The following is a 22,840-nucleotide window of genomic DNA, read 5'->3' as shown; positions in this document are numbered from 1 at the left end:
CAAACCATTTAATGTCTACCTATGTTTCTTCAGGTGCCCCTGGTTGACTAAGGTGATCTCCCCCGTTGTGCCTCTCTACAATGGCCTCGTCTTCCTCTTTGTCTTGGCCAACTTCAGCATGGCGACCTTCATGGACCCTGGTGTTTACCCCAGAGGTGTGTGTGAATCTTTCTTTGTTTACTCCAGGTAGTACTCGAGTTACGAATGAATCTGGTATAAAAATCCAAGTTTAGTGTACCTAAATTATACATATAATATGTGAAATACAGTCATTAAATGAAATGGTAATGTAATGAATAAAATGGTAGTGTACTATTGATAGATACCAATAACTTTCTGTTTCACAAATCCAATACCGATAACCAATACATTTTCATTTATATTATTTTCTAAATTTAGATCTAACTGTAGTATGTGCACATGTGCAGGTAATAAAGACTCAAACTGAGTTAGATGTGACAAACTACGCCTGTAGATTTGTCCTTGAAATATCACGACATAACTACTATTGACAATCGGATATACTAGCTGACAAAAGCCGGTATTTTCAATGGTGGTAAAGGGCTGGTTATGCAGCATTTCCAGAATGAAATCATATATTGCTTTGGCCTTGGGTACTTTTAAAACGGTATGGCAATAGGAACAAGCCCCGGGCGTCAATGATGGTGGTATTTTCAGGTGGCTGATAAGGTTTGATTTGTTTAAGTGAACTGCGACAAGCCATTTAGAGCACATCATCGAAAAGTAGGGGTTCATTTGCTTACCGTAATCCACCTACAGCACAGCACGAGTTATCTCGTCTCATTGTAGCGCCTCGTTTTTCATCCATTATGGAGCTATTTTTTATGTTATTGGATTTAGTGGTATGATGGCAGCATGTAGAATTGTCAATTGGGTCTTTTTGCAAAAGCAGATTTATATTTATGTCAAAATCATAAAACCAAACCTCAACAGGAAAGGAGAAAAGATTTTTTTTTTTTCTCAGTCACTCCTTCACCCCCCCCCCCCCCCCCTTTCTTCATCTAAATGCACTCATTGGCACAAACAAAAGGTCTCAATACATACAGTCTCAACAAACTACCCTCAGTTCAAAAACACCCAATCATGTTATGACTCTGGCCAAAGTAAAAAGTAACACGCAAGTAATGTCTGTTTTCGGTTTTATAGACACTGGCTTATGTCCACATGAGTCAGCCAATCCAAGGGATGTCAACTTCAACAGGTTGCCATTGTGTTTTTCACTTTTCAATCTCGACTACTATTGTTCAACAACACAAATGCCAGGATCCACAAACATAGCAACGTTGAAAATTCCTGCTACAAAAACACTGCATGCACCATAAGAAGAGAAATATAGTTTCATTGCAGTGTGTTACATTTTGTACACAATCCTACCAAATGTCCTGTGTGAACTGCATGAATCTGAAATGACTGTTGTGAGTGTGTGTAATAACACCATCCCCTCATGTCTCACAAGCCTTTTATCTGCTTGTCATATGGAGAAAATATACAAGCTTTCATTGTGTCGGCAAAGCAACACCACCAACTGTGCTGATCCAAGCATTAGTCCTCTCTGCCTTTATACAGCAGTGACTCAATCCTTCCCTGCGGGTGTTTGAAATGTTCTTGTAAATGATAAGCACCTGTCTGGAGAAACAATTGCTTCTTCTGGTAAAGCAGTAATAATCATTAGGATATTTAAATTACTCACTGGCTGCTTCAGCAGAGGTTGGTGTGTTCTGTTATTTCCCAGCACAGGTTTTTACTCTACATGTACAGTTGCACAGTTTGTGAATTGTATTAATTTTATTAAAAGTGTAAATTTCCCCACTGAGGGACGAATAAAGGTATATCTAATATAATCTAATACATTTGCAGTTATTTGCAGTTATTTGCAATTCTTTGCGGAATTGTGGCTAGTGTCACAGAATTGGCCAATAAAAATAGAATTTACTGTTAAAAGCGGAATCTCGCAGAAATTGACATGAATGAAATTGTGAGGGGAAGGAACATTTGGGGGGGACGTTTTTCCTCTGGTGGACCACTCAATCGTGGCGGAATCTCATCAGAAACGCTAAAATTATTCAAAATTATTCATTCATTCATTCATTCATTGGTTACGGGGGTGCTGGAGCCTATACACACTGGACTGGTGGCCAGCCAATCACAGGGCACATATAGACAAACAACCATTCACACTCACATTCATACCTATGGACAATTTGGAGTCGCCAATTAACCTAGCATGTTTTTGGAATGTGGGAGGAAACCGGAGTACCCGGAGAAAACCCCCGCATGCACGGGGAGAACATGGAAACTCCACACAGAGATGGCCGAAGGTGGAATCGAACTCGGGTCTCCAAGCTGTGCGGCTTGCGTGCTAACCACTCTCCACCCAAATTATTAATTCATTTTCTACCGCTTTTTCCTCACGAGGGTTGCGGGGGTGCTGGAGCCTATCCCAGCTGTCTTCCAGCGAGAGGCGGGGTACACCCTGGACTGGTGGCCAGCCAATCACAGGGCACATATAGACAAACAACCATTCACACTCACATTCATACCTATGGACAATTTGGAGTCGCCAATTAACCTAGCATGTTTTTGGAATGTGGGAGGAAACCGGAGTACCCGGAGAAAACCCACACATGCACTGGGAGAACATGGAAACTCCACACAGAGAGGGCCATTGGTGGAATCGAACCCGGTCTCCTAGCTGTGCGGCTTGCGTGCTAACCACTCTCCACCTCCCAAATTATTAATTCATTTTCTACCGCTTTTTCCTCACGAGGGTCGCGGGGGTGCTGGAGCCTATCCCAGCTGTCTTCCAGCGAGAGGCGGGGTACACCCTGGACTGGTGGCCAGCCAATCACAGGGCACATATAGACAAACAACCATTCACACTCACATTCATACCTATGGACAATTTGGAGTCGCCAATTAACCTAGCATGTTTTTGGAATGTGGGAGGAAACCGGAATACCCGGAGAAAACCCCCGCATGCACGGGGAGAACATGGAAACTCCACACAGAGATGGCCGAGGGTGGAATTGAACTCGGGTCTCCTAGCTGTGTGCCCTGCGCGCTAACCAAAATTAAACATTTCCAAAAGGCGACCAGTGAAAGTTGGCAGAAAAACTCCTCTTAAGGAGTATGAATATAAGCTAGCTGGGTTAGCTTAGTTTAGCAGAGCATGCTGGAGCAACAGTGTGTGTTTACAATGTGTTGTGTTTTACCACTTGTTAATTTAACCACTTTGTGCAAATTCACACATTTATATGTGTTTAATCACAATTTTTTTTTCTAAACCTGTAAACAGGCATTCCCATAAACCCGTAAACCGACACTTCCGGTCTTCAAAATAAGAGCCCTGTTCGCCACATCTTCTCTAATTGCGTAAAAACAAAATAAGGTTGTCATAAAAATATCTTACATTAATAATGCAATTGGAGTTTCATCACAGTTTAATTACAGTTTGTTGAGTATTTATAGCAATGTGTGCAGAGATTACATCCCATTAGAAAAGCTACATTTGTTACATTTGAACCCACAGACACCAAGTTTGAGGTTTCTGTTAACCTTCTGTGTTGCTGTATAAACGTATAAGTTAGCCCTGCATGAGTGAAGGTGAATGGTGAATTAGCTCTACTTGAGCTTCATTCAAAGATTGAGATTTATGTTCATGTGTGCACAGCGGACGAGGATGAAGATAAGGACGATGACTTCCGAGCGCCCCTGTACAAGAACGTGGAGATCAAGGGCATTCAGGTCCGGATGAAATGGTGCGCCACCTGTCACTTCTACAGACCGCCTCGGTGCTCGCATTGCAGCGTCTGTGACAACTGTGTGGAGGTGGGTGTCGAGACGCTATGTATGTGAGAATATGCAGACGTAGTGAAACCGATTGTTGGTTCGCAGCACCTTTTTAGGGAAGGAGGCAAAATTGAGAGCATGAAGTCGCAACTGATCCGCACATTTCATTCTGATCAGTAATAACCATAGAGCCATGCTATTTGCAGGGGAGATGTTTTGGGATCACCGGCGAATGGCGGGCAACCCTGAGTAATTGAGATGGCCGTAAAAATGTCTATTTTTGACACACTACACTCTTTGCTAGTTTGATGTTGATGTTCTGCTCTGATTTCGACATTTGCAATAACGGTTATACCGGTGACTTGTAATTATTAGATTATATGTAGCTCTAGGGGGCGGCACGGCGGTCGAGTGGTTAGTACGCAGACCCCACAGCTAGGAGACCAGGGTCCAATTCCACCCTCGGCCATCTCTGTGTGGAGTTTGCATGTTCTCCCCGTTAATTTGTTGAAATTGTTAAGACACAATTCGAGAATGAATTCCCTGCCTAGTTCCCCTTAACAGACTTGGAGCTCATGTCCAAATTTAAGTTATTTAAACGGATGCTAGAATGTGGGACTGCACGGCGGTCTAGTGGTTAGCGACCTCACAGCGAGGAGACCAGGGTTCAATTCCACCCTCGGCCCTCTCTGTGGAGTTTCCCCGTGCATGCGTGGGTTTTCTCCGGGTACTCCGGTTTCCTCCCACATTCCAAAAACATGCTAGGTTAATTGGCGACTCCAAATTGTCCATAGGTATGAATGTTAGTGTGAATGGTTGTTTGTCTATATGTGCCCTGTGATTGGCTGGAGACCAGTCCAGGGTGTACCCCGCCTCTTGCCCGAAGACAGCTGGGATAGGCTCCAGAACCCCCCGCGATCCTCGTGAGGAAAACGCGGTAGAAAATGAACGAATGAATGAATGAATGAATGAATGAAAATTCAGGTTTAAGCACTAAATATGCTTCACACACTTATTATAAAAATGTATTGGTACTCACCACGAATTAACGATAATGTAAGATGATCCTTGAACAGATTTTAGAAGAGCCACAGTGGAGCCTTTTGCCTGGTCGTCAGACTAGCACTGGAAGCTACTAGGCAAGAGAAGGCGTTTCTCATTCAGACTTAAGGACTAAGGATCAGATATTAACTGCAATTTTTGAGGCTGCATTGGCTGTCAAAGACATTGATTCCGTAGCCAAACAAACCTGTATTCCACATCCGGCGAGGTGCAGTCTCTCCTCTTGCTTTTCTTCATATGGGTCTTCTGAATCATTCTTGGTCTGGGCTGTCATCTTGGACCCGTTTTTCTTGGGAGACCCTACCAGGAGCATATAACCCCCAGACAACACAGTTCCTAGGATCAGTCGGGCACTCAAACCCTTCCACCACCTCCTCCATCGCCAAGGTGGCGATTCACAGAGGAGTGTATATCTATTATATACAGTAGGGTGCATCAAATTTGAATGGGAAATTTTTAATTCATAATATCAATTTGGCTGGTATTCCATTTTTTTTCTAATGAACATAAAAATGTCTTTGAGGAAATCCATTGAGATTTAGGGGTGCCACCTCACACATAAACTTTTGTAAAATTTGGGAAAATGTGCAATTTCTAGTCTAATTGCCAAAAAGTTGACCTGGAAATGTTGAGTACAATCAACTTCTATACAGCATCATTTTCTATAGGGTTATCAAAGGGGGCCCAGACCAAAGACCAAGCTGGGACTGCTAGTCTGAAAGGAACTAGTTGTTGAGGGCAGCATTTTAGGAGAATAAATGGACAAGTGTATCAATAAATAAATATATATCTCAATAAATATGAGGCATCAGAAATACTGTCTGCTCTACATTACTGTTGTTGACGTTAGGCTTGCTCAGCTATTAGCTAACTGTCATTAGCAAACTGTAGCTAGCTAATGTTAGCTACAGTAGAGTCAATGAGCACTAAATAATAATATAAATATGACTACAAATCATTCAAACTGCAAAGACGAAACTGCAAAATTGGTAGTAATATGTAATAGTAGTATAAATACCAAAAAAAAACATAAAGATCACCTGAGAGTTCTTGAGTTGCATTCTTTGCTGACCTCAAATCTCCATGGCGACCATTGAACTGTTCATCACTTTATTCCACAAAAACAGACGTATGGTGGCACCTCTAAATAATCATGTATTGGAAAAATATGTTGTATGTGTTGTTTCTACATATATTGGTACCGTTTTAGTACCCAGCCATGTCAAAATTCAATAATTGTGTTTTTTATTGCACCCTAATATACAGTATATAAATGCACTGACAAATCACCCATCCATCCATCCATCCATTGTCCTCCGCTTATCCGGGTCCGGGTCGTGGCGTTCCCAGGACAACTGTGAGACATAATCCCTGCAGCGTGTCCTAGGTCTGCCCCGGGGCCTTTTCCCAGCTGGGCATGCCCAGAACACCTCACATTGTGGCGTCCGGGAGGCATCCAGACTAGATGCCCGAGCCACCTCAACTGACTCCTGACAAATCACCATAACAAATAATAAAAAAAAGGGCATGTAGTCATTTAATGCATAGCCCTATGTTTATTTACACTATACTGTGGATTGTAATGTATCAGCTGGTGGTGAAAAATGACATCAAATATGTGTGTGTATATACTCTATAGTATGTATACCACTGCAAACTGAGAGTGAAGTATCCAGAGAGATGCAATTGATTACTTTCTTGATTATTTTCCAACAATAAATCCTGTCAACCATAGCAGTGATTACATTGCAAAGGCTGAATATGTATGAATTCTGTTTTGGTGGTGCCCAACCACTGCAAAGGTCATTTTTGTTGCCCTTTAGATTGCATCAGCCGTGTTGTCATTTAGATAAGCTCATGCAATGTCACATTTATTTCCTCTTCAGAGTCCCAAAGATTATTAACCCTTTCACGCATGACGGTCACTGCAGTGGACAGCTATTAAAACGTCATTTTCAATGATGAAAATAGGTTTTGATGGCATTGTTGCTTATAAGCCTCTAGAGTGGACGCCTGAGAATCCACCCAACACTGCTTTGTGTGGTCAACCATTGTAACTGCAGAATAATTGTGTCAACATTGAAGATGGCTGCCAGAAATTAAAACATGCCTAGCACCTGTGGGATTTCTACTCAATCCTTCTAGAGTAGGAGACTCCTGCAGGTAAAAAAAATATTTCTACATCAAGTAACACCTAATAATCACCATAGTTGTGAAAATTTCAATGTATTGATTCTAGATTGGGAGGAAATTGCAATTTTTCAGATGTCCACCAAAGTGGACTGCATGCAATTACATGCAATTACTGAACAGTATATCACTCTTGACAATGTTTTATCTGAAGTAGTTTTCTTTTGTATAAATCAACATTTTATGCTATTAGATTGTAAGCTGCATTGTATATATCAATATGTATGTTTTGTGCATTATTCATTATGAGTAACAGGTACTTTTCCAGCAAATTTGCTCTCTGCTGTGGATCCTGAGGAGTTTCAAGCCATAGATGAGATGATCATGCTCTTCAAAGGCAAATTGTCTATCAAGCAATACATCCCCAAAAAAACAAAACCCTGGGGTGTGAAAATTTGGGCAAGATCAGGGGCTTCAGGATACATGTACCACTTTGAAGTGTACAGGGGTGCAGCCAGCACAGGTGCAGTCAACGAATTGGGAATGGCTGCAGACGTCATCTTGCGCCTCTGTGATGACATCCAATTCAAGAACCACAAGGTTTTTGATAACTACTTTTGTGGCATTCCACTAATTACTGTCTTTGAAGGAACAGGGCATCTATGTCACTGGCACATGCCGGGTCAACAGGCTTCAGGGGGCACAAACAAAACTCAGGAGTGCAACAGAAGATCATCACCATGGACAGGGCATTTGCAGTGAAGGTGAACAACGATTATATGGGAGTGTTTGACCTGATGGACCAAATGGTGGCAATGTATCCTCACAGATGCAAGTCCAAACACTGGTACATCAGAATGTTCTTCCACTTCCTCGATGTAACCGTTGTGAATGCCTGGCATCTCCTCAGATTCTCTGGATTGCAGGAGGGTGGTCTTCTGCCTTTCAAGGCATCTGTGGCTCATTCATTGATAAATTCAGGCACTGTCCGCAAAAGGGGGAGACCAAGTGACACTTCCCCACCTCCTATTCCTGTGAAGTGCAAACCTGCATCCAAGGTACCAAGGAGGTCAGGCCTGGTCCTGGAAACCTCTTGCCCCAGCTGAACAACATAAAAAATGCCCAAAGATGCCAAGACCCTGCGTGCACACGAAAAACAAAGTGCAGCTGCATGTGTTGCAATGTGGCTGTGTGCCCTGGGTGCATGGCAATTTTTCACACAAGACGGTGATCTCGTACTGTATCTCAGTACTGATCGACTACATAAGTACATAAGCATCAGCATGCAGCGTTGTAGCAGGGTTGTACCACCTCATCTGTGGCCTATCCCTAACCTTGTGAGGTTGGCAGTTGATGCACTATAGTTTGTGTAGTTTGTCAGTTGAAGCTCTGCAGTTTGATGAGTTTTGTCAATTGAAGCACTGCTGTTTGTCTCGTTTTGTCAAAATCCACAAACGCATGCTGTCCACCTATGTGGACATGTTCATAACTTCTTGAAAATTTGGTGTATAAAAACAGAACCAAATCAGTTCTTATTTTTATGTCTAAAGACACATAAAAACACTTAGTAACATTTTTTTAACTCAGTTTATCATGGGTCATGCATGAAAGGGTTAATATAGAGTTAAGAGTTGAATTGTATTAGGGATAATATTGAAATATGTGTGTGTCAACAGGGACGTTAAACAATGCATCATGAAGTCTGTTCTTCATTTTTGTTTTTTTTTTTACACCGTTGTTTAACCTTGACTTAGCCAAGTCAAGCAAACGATGATGATAACACGCCCCACAGGCTTGTATCCTAGTAGGCTCTGTAGGCATGCATCACTTCATCTGCCTCGCTTTCTATCGTGATGTGCCAATCACTGTGGAACAATGCAAATGGCGACTCATTGGAACAAATGACCTTTTACCATCGCTTCAAAGTCAAATTGAACTTTTATCCCACTAACATCACTGATAGGTGATTTTCTTACATAGCTGTTTACTTTCACTCCTGTGCATTATGTTCACGTTTTGTTGAGAAATAAAATTATGTTGTTTTTATTATAGTATTGTTGTATTTATATAATATATTCATATATATATATATATATATATATATATATATATATATATATTCAAGAAACAATACAAACAGTTGATGTTTTCAAAATACAACTTGTTCGGTCATGTTTATCTATATTATTAATTATTACACTGACTGTTTTATGTGATAACAGTTACTTTGATAGTTAAAATAATCTTAATAATTACATTACTACACTGTTATGTTACCTTGTCACTATTCTATGTAGTAAAGAAAACACATAGGGAATACAGGACATGAATAAATGTAACGTATTAATGTGAGTGTGAATGGTTGTTTGTGTGGATGTATGGATGGATGGATGGAGCTGTGAATCGAACTCACAACAAGCTTGTCAACCTGTTGGAAATTGCACAAAGTCGTTACTCAGTATAACAGTCTGACTCACAGTGTCATCTTACAAATACCACTAAAATCAACACACAGCAACTTAACACCCAAAAAGTTACATAAGAAATGTACAATACAAGCACCAATATATGTTTTATGTGATTACAGTTACAATGATAGTGAAATCAATCTTAATATTTACATGTCACTATTCTATGTAGTAAAAAATCACTTAGGGAATACAGGACATGAATAAATGTAGCGTATTAATGTGAGTGTGAATGGTTGTTTGTGTGGATGGATGGATGGATCTGTGAATCGAACTCACAACAAGCTTGTCAACCTGTTGGAAATTGCACAAAGTCGTTACTCAGTATAACAGTCTGACTCACAGTGTCATCTTACAAATAACACTAAAATCAACACACAGCAACTTAACACCCAAAAAGTTACATAAGAAATGTACAATACAAGCACCAATATATGTTTTTATGTGACTGTTGACTGTTTTATGTGGTTACAGTTACTATGATAGTGAAAACAATCTTAATATTTACATGCCACTATTCTATGTAGTAAAAAAAATCACTTAGGGAATACAGGACATGAATAAATGTAGCGTATTAATGTGAGTGTGAGTGTGAATGTTGTTTGTGTGGATGGATGGATCTGTGAATCGAACTCACAACAAGCTTGTCAACCCGTTGGAAATTGCACAAAGTCGTTACTCAGTATAACAGTCTGACTCACAGTGTCATCTTACAAATAACACTAAAATCAACACACAGCAACTTAACACGCAAAAGGTACCTAAGAAATGTACAATACAAGCACTAATATATGTTTAAAATAAAAAAAAAACAGCTATTGAAATGTTATCCCATAATGTATTTTTCCGCAGCAAAGCATTTCATTCGGAGCCTCCAGTTCCTCATCAGTTACTGATGGTTTATGATTTCATATACTGTAAATGTTTTTCATACATGGAGTCATAGAGCATGCTATTTAATATTGGCCTCTCCTCAGGACTTTGACCATCACTGTCCTTGGGTGAACAACTGCATTGGACGAAGAAACTATCGCTACTTCTTCCTCTTCCTGCTGTCTTTGAGCATCCACATGATGGGAGTTTTCACCTTCGGCCTCATCTTCGTCCTCCACCACAGGGAGAGACTAGGCGCTCTGCACACGACCGTCACGTATCCTTTTAACGATGACCTTTGCTTTCACTTTTGTTTATTTGTAGCTATCCATGTACATGTTTGTGAGCTGATGTTTTTTTTTGTTTTTTACCTTAACCATTCAATACCCAGGCTGGTGGTGATGTGCATCGCTGGGCTTTTCTTCATTCCCGTCATGGGTCTCACAGGTTTCCACATGGTGCTTGTGGCTCGAGGTCGAACCACCAATGAACAAGTGAGGACGAACAGTAGATGACTAAGAATAATGGTGGTTAACACATTCATTAGGAAGAATTACAATGACTGTCAGGCTATCAGTCTTGTCTTTCTGTGTTGCAGTGGAGCCTCTGGACTTGAATGTAACTGTATGAGATTGTGTGTGTGTGCTTTTTCTCTCGACTATAAACAAGGCCTTGTGTCCCTCAGGTTACGGGCAAATTTCGTGGAGGAGTAAATCCCTTCACGAAAGGTTGTTGTGGCAACGTGGAGTACGTCTTATGTAGTCCTCTGGCGCCGAGGTGAGATACTGTTTGTGTTGTAAATGACGATGTAATGTACTCAGTCCCAATAATGTCCCAAAATGAGTCCCTTTTAAGACGGTAGAGGATGTCTGATATCTTTGCTCTTGAATTCAGGTACATGCTGGACCCTCGGAAAAGGCCTCACATCAAAATCCAACCCCCGTTCATCAGACCAGACCTCTCAGACAGGCAAATCACAATCAAGGTCAATGACAATGGCATCCATGGCACCATCATTAGCTCCAAGGTGGGCTGTTTTCACTCACTGCACATCCTTTATTTATTCAAACGTTGCAGCATCTGCCTCCCCTGTTCCTTTTTCACTGGAGACGATGTACACAATGTACATAATACTGTGTTAATTTAAAACAAAAGGATTTCATCAGGCCACCAATGCCAAAGATAAACAACTAATTTTGAGATTAAAAGGGTGTTTAAAAAAAAAGTCCATTATCTGCAATTGTCTGGCAACCAGTCCTAGGGTGTATCCCGCCTCTTGCCCAAAAATAGCTGGGATAGACTCCAGCATACCCGCAACCCTAATGAGGATAAGCAGCATGACCTATAAATGTACTTAAAATGTTGTATTCTTGTGTTAAACTATGCCAACGTTTCAGATAACGGGGTTTCTGAAGGCAGCTTAGACCAATTTATTATGTTACATGTATAGTGAATTGATTTCAGATAATTAATCTTGTTCAGATTTTCACTTTTTGCAGTGTAAGCATGTCCCTCACAAACACCTTCACACACATACACTTGTATATGATGTCATCTATGTGTTTAGAATGTTCTTTATAATTGTGCTCTCTTCCCTGTAGTCCAAAAGCAGCATAGATGGTCTGGATGACAAAGAAACACAGCCACCACTGCCACCAAAAGCCGACAGGTACAACCAGGTGAAAAACCATCTGACCTCCAGCGAGGGTGAGTAGCGCCAAAACATATCTTACCAGTAATCATTGTACCTTTATACTTCCATTCAATATACTGCAGTGTCATTCAGCCTATATGCTAATGGTTTGGCACTCTCATTTATTATGAACGCTATGGTGACAGTGTCAATCAAAACACACAAAGTGTCACACAGTGACGGAAGGCCAACGCAGTTCAAAACTAAAGCGTAGTTGGCACAAAATATTTTGAAATATGAAGCATGGTTAGTGAGCTCATGTTTAACACACCACAGTCATTGCTAGGGAGCTCTACACGGAACAATATCACAACCTGTTGGTAGCTTCCGGTACTGCAGCTGGAAGCTGGAAGCTGCAGTACCCCAAATTTATCATTGAATTTAATCATTTATATTCTTGTTTACCTTTTATCATTCAAAATGAATAATATAATGAAGATAAATTAAATATATTATAATTAATTAAATAATAAATAAATAGTAATAATAAAATAATTATTTAAATATAATAATATTATTTAAATAATGCACATAATTCCTATAATAATAATAAAATAAAAATAAAATAATTAATTAAATATAATAATATTATTTAAATAATGCACATAATTCCTATAATTCCCATAATAATAATAAAATGAAAATAAAATAATTAATTAAATATAATAATATTAATTAAATAATGCACATAATTCCTATAATTCCCATAATAAAAAAATTAAATAATAATAAAATAATTAATTAAATATAATAATATTATTTAAATAATGCACATAATTCATATAATTCCCATAATAATAATAAAATGAAATAATAATAAAATAATTAATTAAATATAATAATATTAATTAAATAATGCGCATAATTCCTATAATTCCCATAATAATAATAAAATAATAAAATAATTAATTAAATATAATAATATTATTTAAATATGCACATAATTCCCATAATAATAATAAAATGAAATAATAATAAAATAATTAAATAAATATAATAATATTAATTAAATAATGCACATAATTCCATAAATAAACAAATATATGTTTGAGACATATTTGAGATGAAAGAAATACCAGTGTGTTTACAGGAATTATGATATTTGTTGTTCTAGAAAGTTCTCTTTCTGGCAAGACCCATCCCTCTACTCCGGCCATGTACAAGTTCAGACCGTCCTTTGGTACCATGCCAAAAGTCCACTATCACACGGCAGGCGATAAGGTATTTCTATTTTGTATGATTCTATAATAATTGTATGAAATAAAGACATTTTTAGTGATGTTTTGTCTTGGATCTTTAGATTGTCATGCCTGATGACCAAAAGACCTCAGCTATCATGGAAGAGGGTGTTCGGAGTCACGACTACAGATCCGAACCAAATTTGGATCTGCCAGAGTACACTAATGCTCCCCTTCACCGCACCTTCAAGTCCTCCCCCTTTCAGCTGGACTCAGACCCGGTCAACGCTCGGACTCTGAGCCTGAAGCAAGCCCACCAGCGTTCTGAGAAAGGTCATCTTGTGGGTCTGCAGCCTCAGGCGGTCACCTCCACCCCTTATAAGAGCGTTTTCTCTCCTAACACCCTCTCCAACCGCAACGGAAGCCTATCCTATGACAGCCTGCTCAACCCCAGCACCACACCGCCCACTGCCAGTGAGTGCTTGGCCCACCGTGGCGTGCCGCCAATGGGCTTCCACTCACCCTACCTGCCCACCAAAATGTGCCACATTCGGGAACCAGAGATGCAGAGACAGCAGGTTACCGCCACCTATAGTCCAGCGATGCCGCCCAGGGGGGTGGGACGGCAGTCCCCTCACCTCCACGACAGAGAGCCCTCCCCAGTGCGCTATGACAACCTCTCCCAAACCATCATGGCCTCCATCCAGGAGCGGAAAGAGAGGGAGGAGCGGGAGAAGCGTCACATTCGACATGGACATTCCCAGACACATATCTACGCCCAGGACTCTGGCGTGTTTGAATCCTCGGGGGGTTACGGCCTCCCACCCAACCCCTGCTACCCTGACGGGCCTCGCTGTGCCGGCTCAAGAGGCCCGACGCCTCCGGCTTATGGAGGTTCCAGAGACAACCTCATGGGGGTGGGGCTTAGCTATGGCCAGAGAACACCTGTACTGCGCCAGGCAGGATCCACTCTGGGCCGAGCCCCGAGGACTTCCTCAGGCTCCTTGCACACGGATCACAACAGCACCAACAACAACCACGGCAGGGTCTCCGGCCCTGAGGGCCCCTACCGCTCCCCTGGCCACCAGCCCCACTCCCCTGCCATGCCCCGATCCCCTTCCTACTCCCACCAGAAACTCTCATACATGAGTACCCAGGACAGGATGGACTCACCTCGTCTGGGAGGGTCAAGGTATGAATGCTAATGTAGCACTCTGGAACTGCATGCATTTACATGGCCGGGGGTGGGGGTGCTGGTGGTCGCCTCTTGAAGCCCCCTTCCCCCCTGATTCGTGAGTCTGTACCTTTTAGTCTAGTATGTAGTATTTGTAGTCAATGTACAGGGGAACCCACTTATGTCCACAATCTGTTCTGGTCCACGATGTTCACCTCTCGCCTAAAGTTAGCTAGGCTAAAAAGTGCAGCATAACGCTGCGATGCTAGTGAAGTTAAGCGGCATAGAAAATGAATTAATTGTCAATGTTGTCAATTGAGAAAACTGATACAATACTTTCGATATACTTCTCAAAAAATGTTGCAGTTTTTTTTTTAAGGGTATCAAAGAGGTCCGAATACTTGCTAAATATAGCAACAAAGTCAGGAAGTTGGCACCACTGATTCCAGGTACTTATGAAGTGTGTGCTACACAGTCCCGTTATAATGAGGCAGCGACAAATCCAGTCCAAATTTATGCCCCAATAATAAATGTATGAGGCTCATTTTCTGGCTAAATTTAGTTTCCGTTTCGATTATGTCGATGATGTGAGTCAGTGGACATAAATGGGTTCCACTGTAAATAGTTGTCCTGTTTATTTAGCCTTACATTGTCATAACAATATTCTATGAATGGATTGTTTTTGCCTTCCTAGAAAAAAAAAAAACATGTTTTGTATTCTTTCATGCCTGTCAGATGAATAAAGTTGTGTGACTTTCCATTTCTTCTTCTTCTTTTTGCATGCTTTTTCTCTTCTTTTCATCATTCCATCCACACAACTCAAGCATGTTGCGCCAACCCTTCATCCTATCACGTTCGTCAACCTTCCGCCGTCCGAGCTCTCGATCTCTCAGTTGAATCCTACTTTTGTTGTTTTTTCTCTTTTTTTCCATTCAGAGAGGCCGTGAAAGTTAACGGCCACATGGATTTCCACCCCAGTGCCAAGGGTACTGCCGTCAGTCCCAGTCGCCACGGTAACGTCAAAAAGGTGACTGGTGTGGGAGGCACCACTTATGAGATTTCGGTATGAAGACGAGTCCATGTTGGTGTTATTCCTGCCCAATCACAGGATGTGTTGTTCTGTGTGTGTCTGTGTTGGGTGTTATTTATCAGCAGTATGGGTTGCCAGGTTGACCAAATGTCATATAAACAAATCAATGTTTCAACTTGAACAAAACGCCACTGAGGGGGGATAAAATACTTTTCCAAGCGTGAGGACCCTCGCCTCAAAAAGTCAAGGTGCTTCAAGACACCGGACCCCTTAACGAAGACCTGTACCTTTTTAAAGTGTGTTTGTTTCGAATGGATGCAATGACTCCATCAGTGTTTTTGAAGACTCATATTATGGGAGGATTCCGCCTGCCTTCCAGAAGGTGCAAGCTGGACCTGGACCATCAGATGACCTCACCACCAAACTTAATGTTTTCATCCATGGAATCTCTTGTCTGGTTTGGTGTTTGGTAGAATTATATTCAATGTAGTTAAAAAAACATGTTTTAATTAACTTGCCAATACTACATCGTAACCTCAGTTAGAGTCCAACTGTGACTATTCCCAAAGACAAAACAAACTTTATTTGGCTACATGTTGGGTTATGGGGTTGAAAAACACAGTTGAAGTCAAGAAATAGAAAAATGTATTCAATTATTGTCCAATCCAGTTAAAAGTTGGACCTTGTGGAATGAATTAACAACGCTAACCAAGGTTCCGATGGATTTTTGGTTAACAGCCACACTACAGAAGGGCTCACGGAGAGCACAGACTTCCACCAACGTAACAGGGAGAAAAAATATATATTTATCTCAACATATAAAAGGTTATTGAGCACAAAAGGATGTAACATTGAAAAAAATAAGTGTATTACATAATGGCAGAAAGTCGATACTAGTCCATTTCGATGCCAATCATCCATGACTGAGCTCAGCCGATACCACCGTCATAAGGCAGGACATACTGTTTATGATCATTAAACATCCACTTGTGGCTTCCTCATGGGACAAAAACGAGCTCCAAACTAATGACAAAAAAAATACACCAGAAGCTAAGCCAATGTCGGCCCCTTGATTGTATGTTTATGGGGTAGCGAGCTAAATAGCTGCTGCTACTGACAGATAAGGAAAGCGTGTAAAGATAAGTGGAATAGTGATACGCTCGATAAGGGAATGATAAAACATCGATTGGCCTCTCATAAGTCAAGCTGTCAAACTGAATGAGGTTTTACACTCATTTTCATTCTCACAGCAAAACAGGACAAAGTGTACATGACAAAGCAGATAATCGGCTTTAAAAGGCAGTTATCGGTATATGCCAATCACTTGGTTTTTTATGGAAATAGGCTGATATTGATTGGTGGCCAATCGATGGGAGCATCCCTAGTGGAAAGTATTAAAAGTTCAGTTTTTGACATGTTTAGGTCCCGATCGTGGCCACACACACACACACACACCTGCAGTTAAATGACTTGTATAGTAAAGTTTATTTATTTTAAACAAAATTTGACAATAAATGCCTGACTTGAAAGAAATATTAGGGATATTAAGACTCAGCCATTGTTGCCTTCAGGTAGAGTTGACACATGGGATATTTGTATGTTCTCTACATGAAGATTTAAATAGACAATGGAGGAAACAATCTTATTTTTTATTGATAATGAACCATTTCTTTTCTTTGCTGGTCAACGTTGTCAGTGTTTCCCATACATTTATTTATTTATTTGTGGCGACCATAAACACATCACAAAATGGCAGGTCTGTCTGAGAATACTGACTGAAAAGATTTTAGAAGACTGACATGCTCATCTAATTTGTAGGTTTTTTTTTAAGGTTGTCTTACTTTTTGTAAATGTAACAGCAAAAATACTTCATACCACTGTAGCCACCACAAATAGATTGCAGTCGTGTGGGAAACACTGAAAGAAAACGGATGGTTACACAGAACGGTGTGTTAATAGCCGCGCTACCGTAAATGTCAAAGCTAAACCACCATTGGTCTTGCTTGGTAAGAATCCTAACACATACAAAGTGGATGTTACTCCTCTTAAAGACCCCACAGTTTGACCTTCAGACATTTGAATATTGACTTAATTGTATTAAAATATAGACTATACTATAAATGTGTTCCTATTTTTGTGGAAAGGGAATATTTCCTGAGCAGAGTAAATAAAGTTTTCTTTGAGCAAATTATTCTTAATAAAAAAAGTAGTATGCATCTTTTTTTTTTTTCCTCCTACAAAAACAGAATTCATTGTGACTTTATATCTTCCAATAATGTTTCTATGGATACAAAGATGGTTGACAGTGTTTTATTGGAAGGTGGAGGAGACATTTCCAATCAATGAGTGCAAATGATAAGCAACATATCATCCATGTACAAGTATTTACAGATGCACTGGCACTTGGATGCACTTTGGGCGGGCGAGGTTTACAAATTTGGTGAAGAGGATTGGGAAAGGGGGTTTGACAAGATTCACATCGGGGAATGTTAGGCTAAGGAATTCCTGCGGAGGAATTGAGGTTGGCATGGAGTGGAGCTCTTGATGAACCGTTGATTTGCAAAGAAAAAGACGGCGCTAAGTGCATCTGATGGCCCCCTCGGCTGTGCGCGGCGGGGGCCCAAACAACTACTTCTACACGCATCCACTGACAAGTACGTCTTAAATGCCACAAGCAGTGGAAGCACGGACAGGGCAAGAAGGCCTGTTGAAATGTATCATGGGATGTGATTCTGCGCTTCCATGACGCCTGGTCCCCCGACCCTGTGCTGCTCTCGAGCAGGCTACATTTTCCTCTCAACAAAAAAAACTCTGCTTCAAAACAAAAAGACCCCAATGTGGGAAGAATTATCACAAGCCTCGTCACAGTTTGTCAAGTTAATACCGCCATGACCATAAAGTGTGGCCTGTTATGAGAAGGAAGGGGAGGGATGAGAGGGGGTTGTTGGCTTTCACCATTTTTTTTTGTTTCTCCAAGTAGTATCAAGGACTTGTGAGGCAAAAGAGATCATTAAAAAAACAAAAACAAAACTAATGTCAAGTGTCCAAATTCAGTTCGTTTAGAGTCTATTGTAGAAAAAGAGGAAAAAAAACAACACATTGAAGGCCTGAAAAGAAAGTTCTTGTTTTTCAATTCTTCTCATCAGCCTTCACCTCCTTTGTCTCGTCTTCTTTCTTCTCCGTCTCCTTTTCCTCTGATGTCTTCTTGTCCTTTACCGAAAGCTCCTCCAGTTTCTCTGCCACTTTGTTTGCACTGTCAGCGTTTCCTGTGGTGAAACCGTCACAGGACATCAACTCAAAGTCCACCACAAACTAAACTTTCTCACACAAACTCGTTCATAATAAGCGTTGCCAGTTCATTGATTTGGGGGGTGTTTATCTTTGATATAAGAAAAGCCTGTTGTTCCGGTGTTCAAGTCTGGTGCTTGTGTGTTACCAAACCTTACAGTAACATTGCAGACACTGCGTGAACTGTGTCGATTACAAAAAAAAAAAAAATCACATCTTTGAATGCATCTTCTAAATGCCTTATATTCGTATTTTAGATAATTTAGCCATTTTTATGCTTGAAAATGCCTAATTTATGCCAGGGTGTCAAACATACAGGCCGTAGGCTAGAAGAGGCCCACAGACAGGTTTTCAAAACATCAACTTTAGATTGTTTTATGGTATGTAATGTATGCCATGATTTTACCGGTCCAGCACACTTGGGAGTACATTTTCCTCCATGTGGCCCTTGAGCAAAAATGAGTGACAAGCTAGTTTGAGCAATAACAGACCATATTCACCCACAAACCAGCAATGATTTATAAAATATGTTTAGAAGCCGTGATAAGAGTGAAGACGTGAATTCAAAAGCACAAAGTGGTGAAGCTGGGTTTGCTGCAATCAGGGCTTTTCATGGTGTCGATACTAATCATCCATGAGTGAAATCGGCCAACAACAATTAACCGCATTTTTCTAAATATTTTTGAAGGGTGCTATTGGCCAGATGTGTCATATAAGGGAAAAATTTAGGGGTAACAGTTTTTTTTCATGAGGCCAAAAGTTTTATTGACTGTATGATATTAAAAAAGAACCTCCAACCCAGTGTCTTCCATCGCTGACAAAGGCCAGTCATCTAGTCCACTTGATTCAATTATTTATCAGGCCATTTACTTAGCCACCTGACTGTCACAGGTGAGTGCTGTCCAGTATTCCGGACGTTTGACACTACACCGTGGACATCAAAAAGTCACTATAGTTTGTCAAGTGAAGACAGCTGGGATAGGCTCCAGCAACCCCCGCGAGGATAATCGGTAGAAAATGAATGAATTAATAAAACGGGGTTCACTTTATTAAACCAGAGAAACGGAAGTCGAACATACCTGAGCCTTCAAGATGTTTTCTGACTTCTTCCTTGCATTCATCAAACTTCACTTTGAACTTTTGAGCATCTGCAGAAAGAACACTTTCATTACGCTTTGCTACTTCCAGCATGCTGGTAAAAAGGTTGAAGCCATTGCAGTGCGCTGACAAATGGACTTTTGTGGGTTGTGCCTGAAGATAAATTTGACAAGAAGCTTCTTTCTGTGACACCAGTGCTTACTTTCTGCATTTAAAAAGCGTATCGCCAGAAGTTCAGGCTTGGGTGCTTCATCGGCATAATCTGCTAGTGTGTTCCAGACCCAGGCTCTGTCACTGCCGGCATTGGGCTTCAGCTCCATCATCGGAAGAACTGTTGTTCACAAGAGACAATATTAACATGCAAATCGACATGCAACATAAAATATGTTCATTTTAGAATAAACATTGTAATTTACAAGCCACTCGTGTTTCATTTACAATTAGCTTTACATGCTTTCCCTTGCATTACTGGTAAAAACGAGCCTTAGCCTTTGTTATCAGGGGTGTCTCCAAGCTACTTTTTGACATCCCTTCCAATGCGATATTGTCGCCTTTAGTATCAGGAGTTACCGATATCCATTTATGTACATTGATTTCTTATTTTGTAGTGTGGAATATTGTCAAGTGACATTACTCAGAACAATAAACAGCAATAGAATACATGAGAAAAGCTGTCCCTATTACTTATTTAACCATCTGCAGTACAGTTTTAGCCACAACGCATTGGTAGCTAGGCATAATATAGCAAAGTTTGAGGTGCTCCATTACTCACCGTCGACAGGGGCTAGTCATTTTTTTCCCGTTATAGCTAATGACTTCCTGTCACCCCGTGGGACTTTCCATGTAACGGTCGTGTTGAACGTCACCCGTTCCGTGCAACCACGAGGACACTTGTGCATGACAAATGTTGCACTCAACTACTATGTCTTTTTCAGCCTTGAACGAAAAATATACACACGCGACTTCATCCGGGTAGGATTCTGGAATGTTCGCATCGAGAGCATCAATATCTTAGTTTAGAAACAGGCCGATATAATCTGACATTAACTTTGCAGACGTCAACCCAATATCAGATACACCCGTACTTATGCTGAACGAAGTCTACTGTACATGCAATCATGCATTCTAGAACTTTAAAACTTGTATGCCCCAAATAGAGCTCCTGAAATCATTTGAGGATTTCCTAACTTCACATTTAGTATGAAATAATTCAGGACTCACTATGATGATTGGCACAAAGCTTCAAAGTACGGTCTCTCCTCATCAGGAGGCGGATGGTGCCCTTGTCTTTGTGTTTCAGCAGCTTCACATCTCCAGTGCCTCGCTCCTTCCATTCAGGCGGGTCATTTTCAGAGGCAAACCGGTACAGTTTAGCTCGCCTTAAAAAAAAAAAAAAAAATCACAAACCATTGACAAGTCATGAGAATATTTAAACAAAAGAAACAGCACATTATAACTTACATTTTGAAAATTTCCTCTTCATCTTCTTCTAAAGTTTTAATGTCCTGCTCAGGAAGGGTCACAATGGGCTCAAATTGAGGATCATGATTGGAGTCTTCTGCATTGTCAGGAGTGGTCTCAGGGTCTTCCTGGTCCTAAATGAACAAACAAACAGAATAAAAATGTCTGTTCATTGGGTATAGAATCACGCTGAAAGCTAAGTGCTCTTTTAAGCCATTCAAACAATAGACAACATTGTTGTCTCGTAAAAAAAAACTATCATGCAGTCACTGAACAAAGAATGTAGCAAGCAGATTTGGACAATGGCTCCAATGCATGCTGGCAAGTTAGCATCAGAATCAGCAAAGATGTAACCATAAGCAATTACTGTAATTCAGAAACAAAGCGTAATAAAAAAAATCCTTAATCCTTACTGACCATATTAAAGTTTAATGTGTTTTTGCAACTTTGTGCAGTGGAAAGAACTCGCTTAAAAGTTAGCTAGTTTGGCAACAAGGCCTTACATGGAGAGTCTAATGCTGCGCAATTGTATTACTTATGCACGATGTCAGAATAAATAAAGTCATTTTCCGGCCTTTTGAGTGCCATGTATCTGTCGGTATATTTAATGAAATTATTAAGTAGTCAGGAAAGACCAACATGCGGCTACATGCTAATAATCGCCAGCTAGGGCTAGCAACTGTTGTGCTTGGCGGACAAAAGACAAGAAAAATAAGAAACTACACTTCGCACAAGTTTTAATCCTACAAACACTTGTCGGTATTACTAAACGTTTTTTAAGACGGTTGTGTTATTGCTTATTCAACGGTGGTGTACCGATTAGCAACCAGCATGCTAATGATGGGACTGGGTAACTAGCTAACACGCTGACCGGCTACTCACTTGAGAGCGCTTTTGTGTCAAGTATGAAAAGATAAGTCCGGACAAAGTTTGAATTCTAAACATTTAAACTATATTTCCTCATTATTCCTAACCTCCTAACTCGTACAACACGAATTTAGCGTTCCTAGCATGGCCACATCACTATCGGTAGTTTGGCTCGCAGTTTCCTTTCAAACTTTGGCGAATTTTAAAGCATCGAATAATGGCTTCTTCGACAAATTATGATTTTAAAGCAAACATAGCACATTCGATGACCTATCGATCAGGACCTCACCCTTGGGTCTGCCATAGTGATGTAGATGTTTGTAGATTATGTAGGTTATCTTGTAGATTCAAATCCCAAACTGGCCGCCGTTTCCACTCAGCTCCCCTCACTTCCTGTTCCAGGTTTCGCGCGCCGAATTTGTGAAGTACGTCATCATGTTGCGACTGACGTATGGTGACAAGAGTGTACATTAATATGGTAAAAACATACAAACACAAGAGACAAAAACTTCCAACCAGTAAAATAAAGAATAAAGAATTCATACAGAAGATATAAAAATAGAAAAATATATCACAATTTGATTTTACTGACAACATATTAAAAAGCTGGAGCGCCAAATGTAGGACTTTTGCCCCTCCAACATAAGCAGCGAACCAAACCACCCCATTACAGCACATTATAGTAAGGTAGAGCCGGTAAAATTATCA

The 22,840-nt window shown here is 40.5% G+C and overlaps 2 protein-coding genes across 4 annotated transcripts in view; one reads left to right on the top strand and one right to left on the bottom strand.

Annotated features, from left to right (window-relative positions):
* Nucleotides 1-17,609, top strand: part of zdhhc8b (zinc finger DHHC-type palmitoyltransferase 8b) — a 67,739-nt gene extending 50,130 nt beyond the window's left edge. For 2 of the 3 annotated variants that reach the window (XM_058072047.1, XM_058072046.1), the window contains exons 2-11: nucleotides 34-155; nucleotides 3,692-3,849; nucleotides 10,448-10,620; nucleotides 10,735-10,837; nucleotides 11,029-11,120; nucleotides 11,238-11,370; nucleotides 11,945-12,050; nucleotides 13,151-13,257; nucleotides 13,337-14,406; nucleotides 15,325-17,609. In XM_058072047.1, the coding sequence (XP_057928030.1) occupies nucleotides 34-155; nucleotides 3,692-3,849; nucleotides 10,448-10,620; nucleotides 10,735-10,837; nucleotides 11,029-11,120; nucleotides 11,238-11,370; nucleotides 11,945-12,050; nucleotides 13,151-13,257; nucleotides 13,337-14,406; nucleotides 15,325-15,457 (2,197 nt within the window). In that variant the 3' untranslated portion in view covers nucleotides 15,458-17,609. The remainder of the gene's footprint in view (nucleotides 1-33; nucleotides 156-3,691; nucleotides 3,850-10,447; nucleotides 10,621-10,734; nucleotides 10,838-11,028; nucleotides 11,121-11,237; nucleotides 11,371-11,944; nucleotides 12,051-13,150; nucleotides 13,258-13,336; nucleotides 14,407-15,324) is intronic. The other variant, XM_058072045.1, reaches the window with a different exon arrangement.
* Nucleotides 17,610-17,712: 103 nt separating this feature from the next.
* On the bottom strand, nucleotides 17,713-22,588 carry ranbp1 (RAN binding protein 1). Its single transcript, XM_058072052.1, has 6 exons — nucleotides 22,422-22,588; nucleotides 21,266-21,399; nucleotides 21,026-21,183; nucleotides 20,007-20,135; nucleotides 19,786-19,854; nucleotides 17,713-18,684 (listed from the first exon to the last, which is right to left on the bottom strand). Exons 1-6 carry the CDS (start codon nucleotides 22,434-22,436, stop codon nucleotides 18,548-18,550), a joined length of 642 nt encoding a protein of 213 aa, XP_057928035.1. The 5' UTR covers nucleotides 22,437-22,588; the 3' UTR covers nucleotides 17,713-18,547.
* Between the last annotated feature and the right edge of the window lie 252 nt (nucleotides 22,589-22,840).

Source organism: Doryrhamphus excisus, chromosome 4 (genome assembly GCF_030265055.1).
Source record: "Doryrhamphus excisus isolate RoL2022-K1 chromosome 4, RoL_Dexc_1.0, whole genome shotgun sequence".
Lineage (NCBI taxonomy): Eukaryota > Metazoa > Chordata > Actinopteri > Syngnathiformes > Syngnathidae > Doryrhamphus > Doryrhamphus excisus.
Note: the sequence above shows the minus strand (reverse complement) of the source record. Positions and strands in the feature narration are given on the sequence as shown.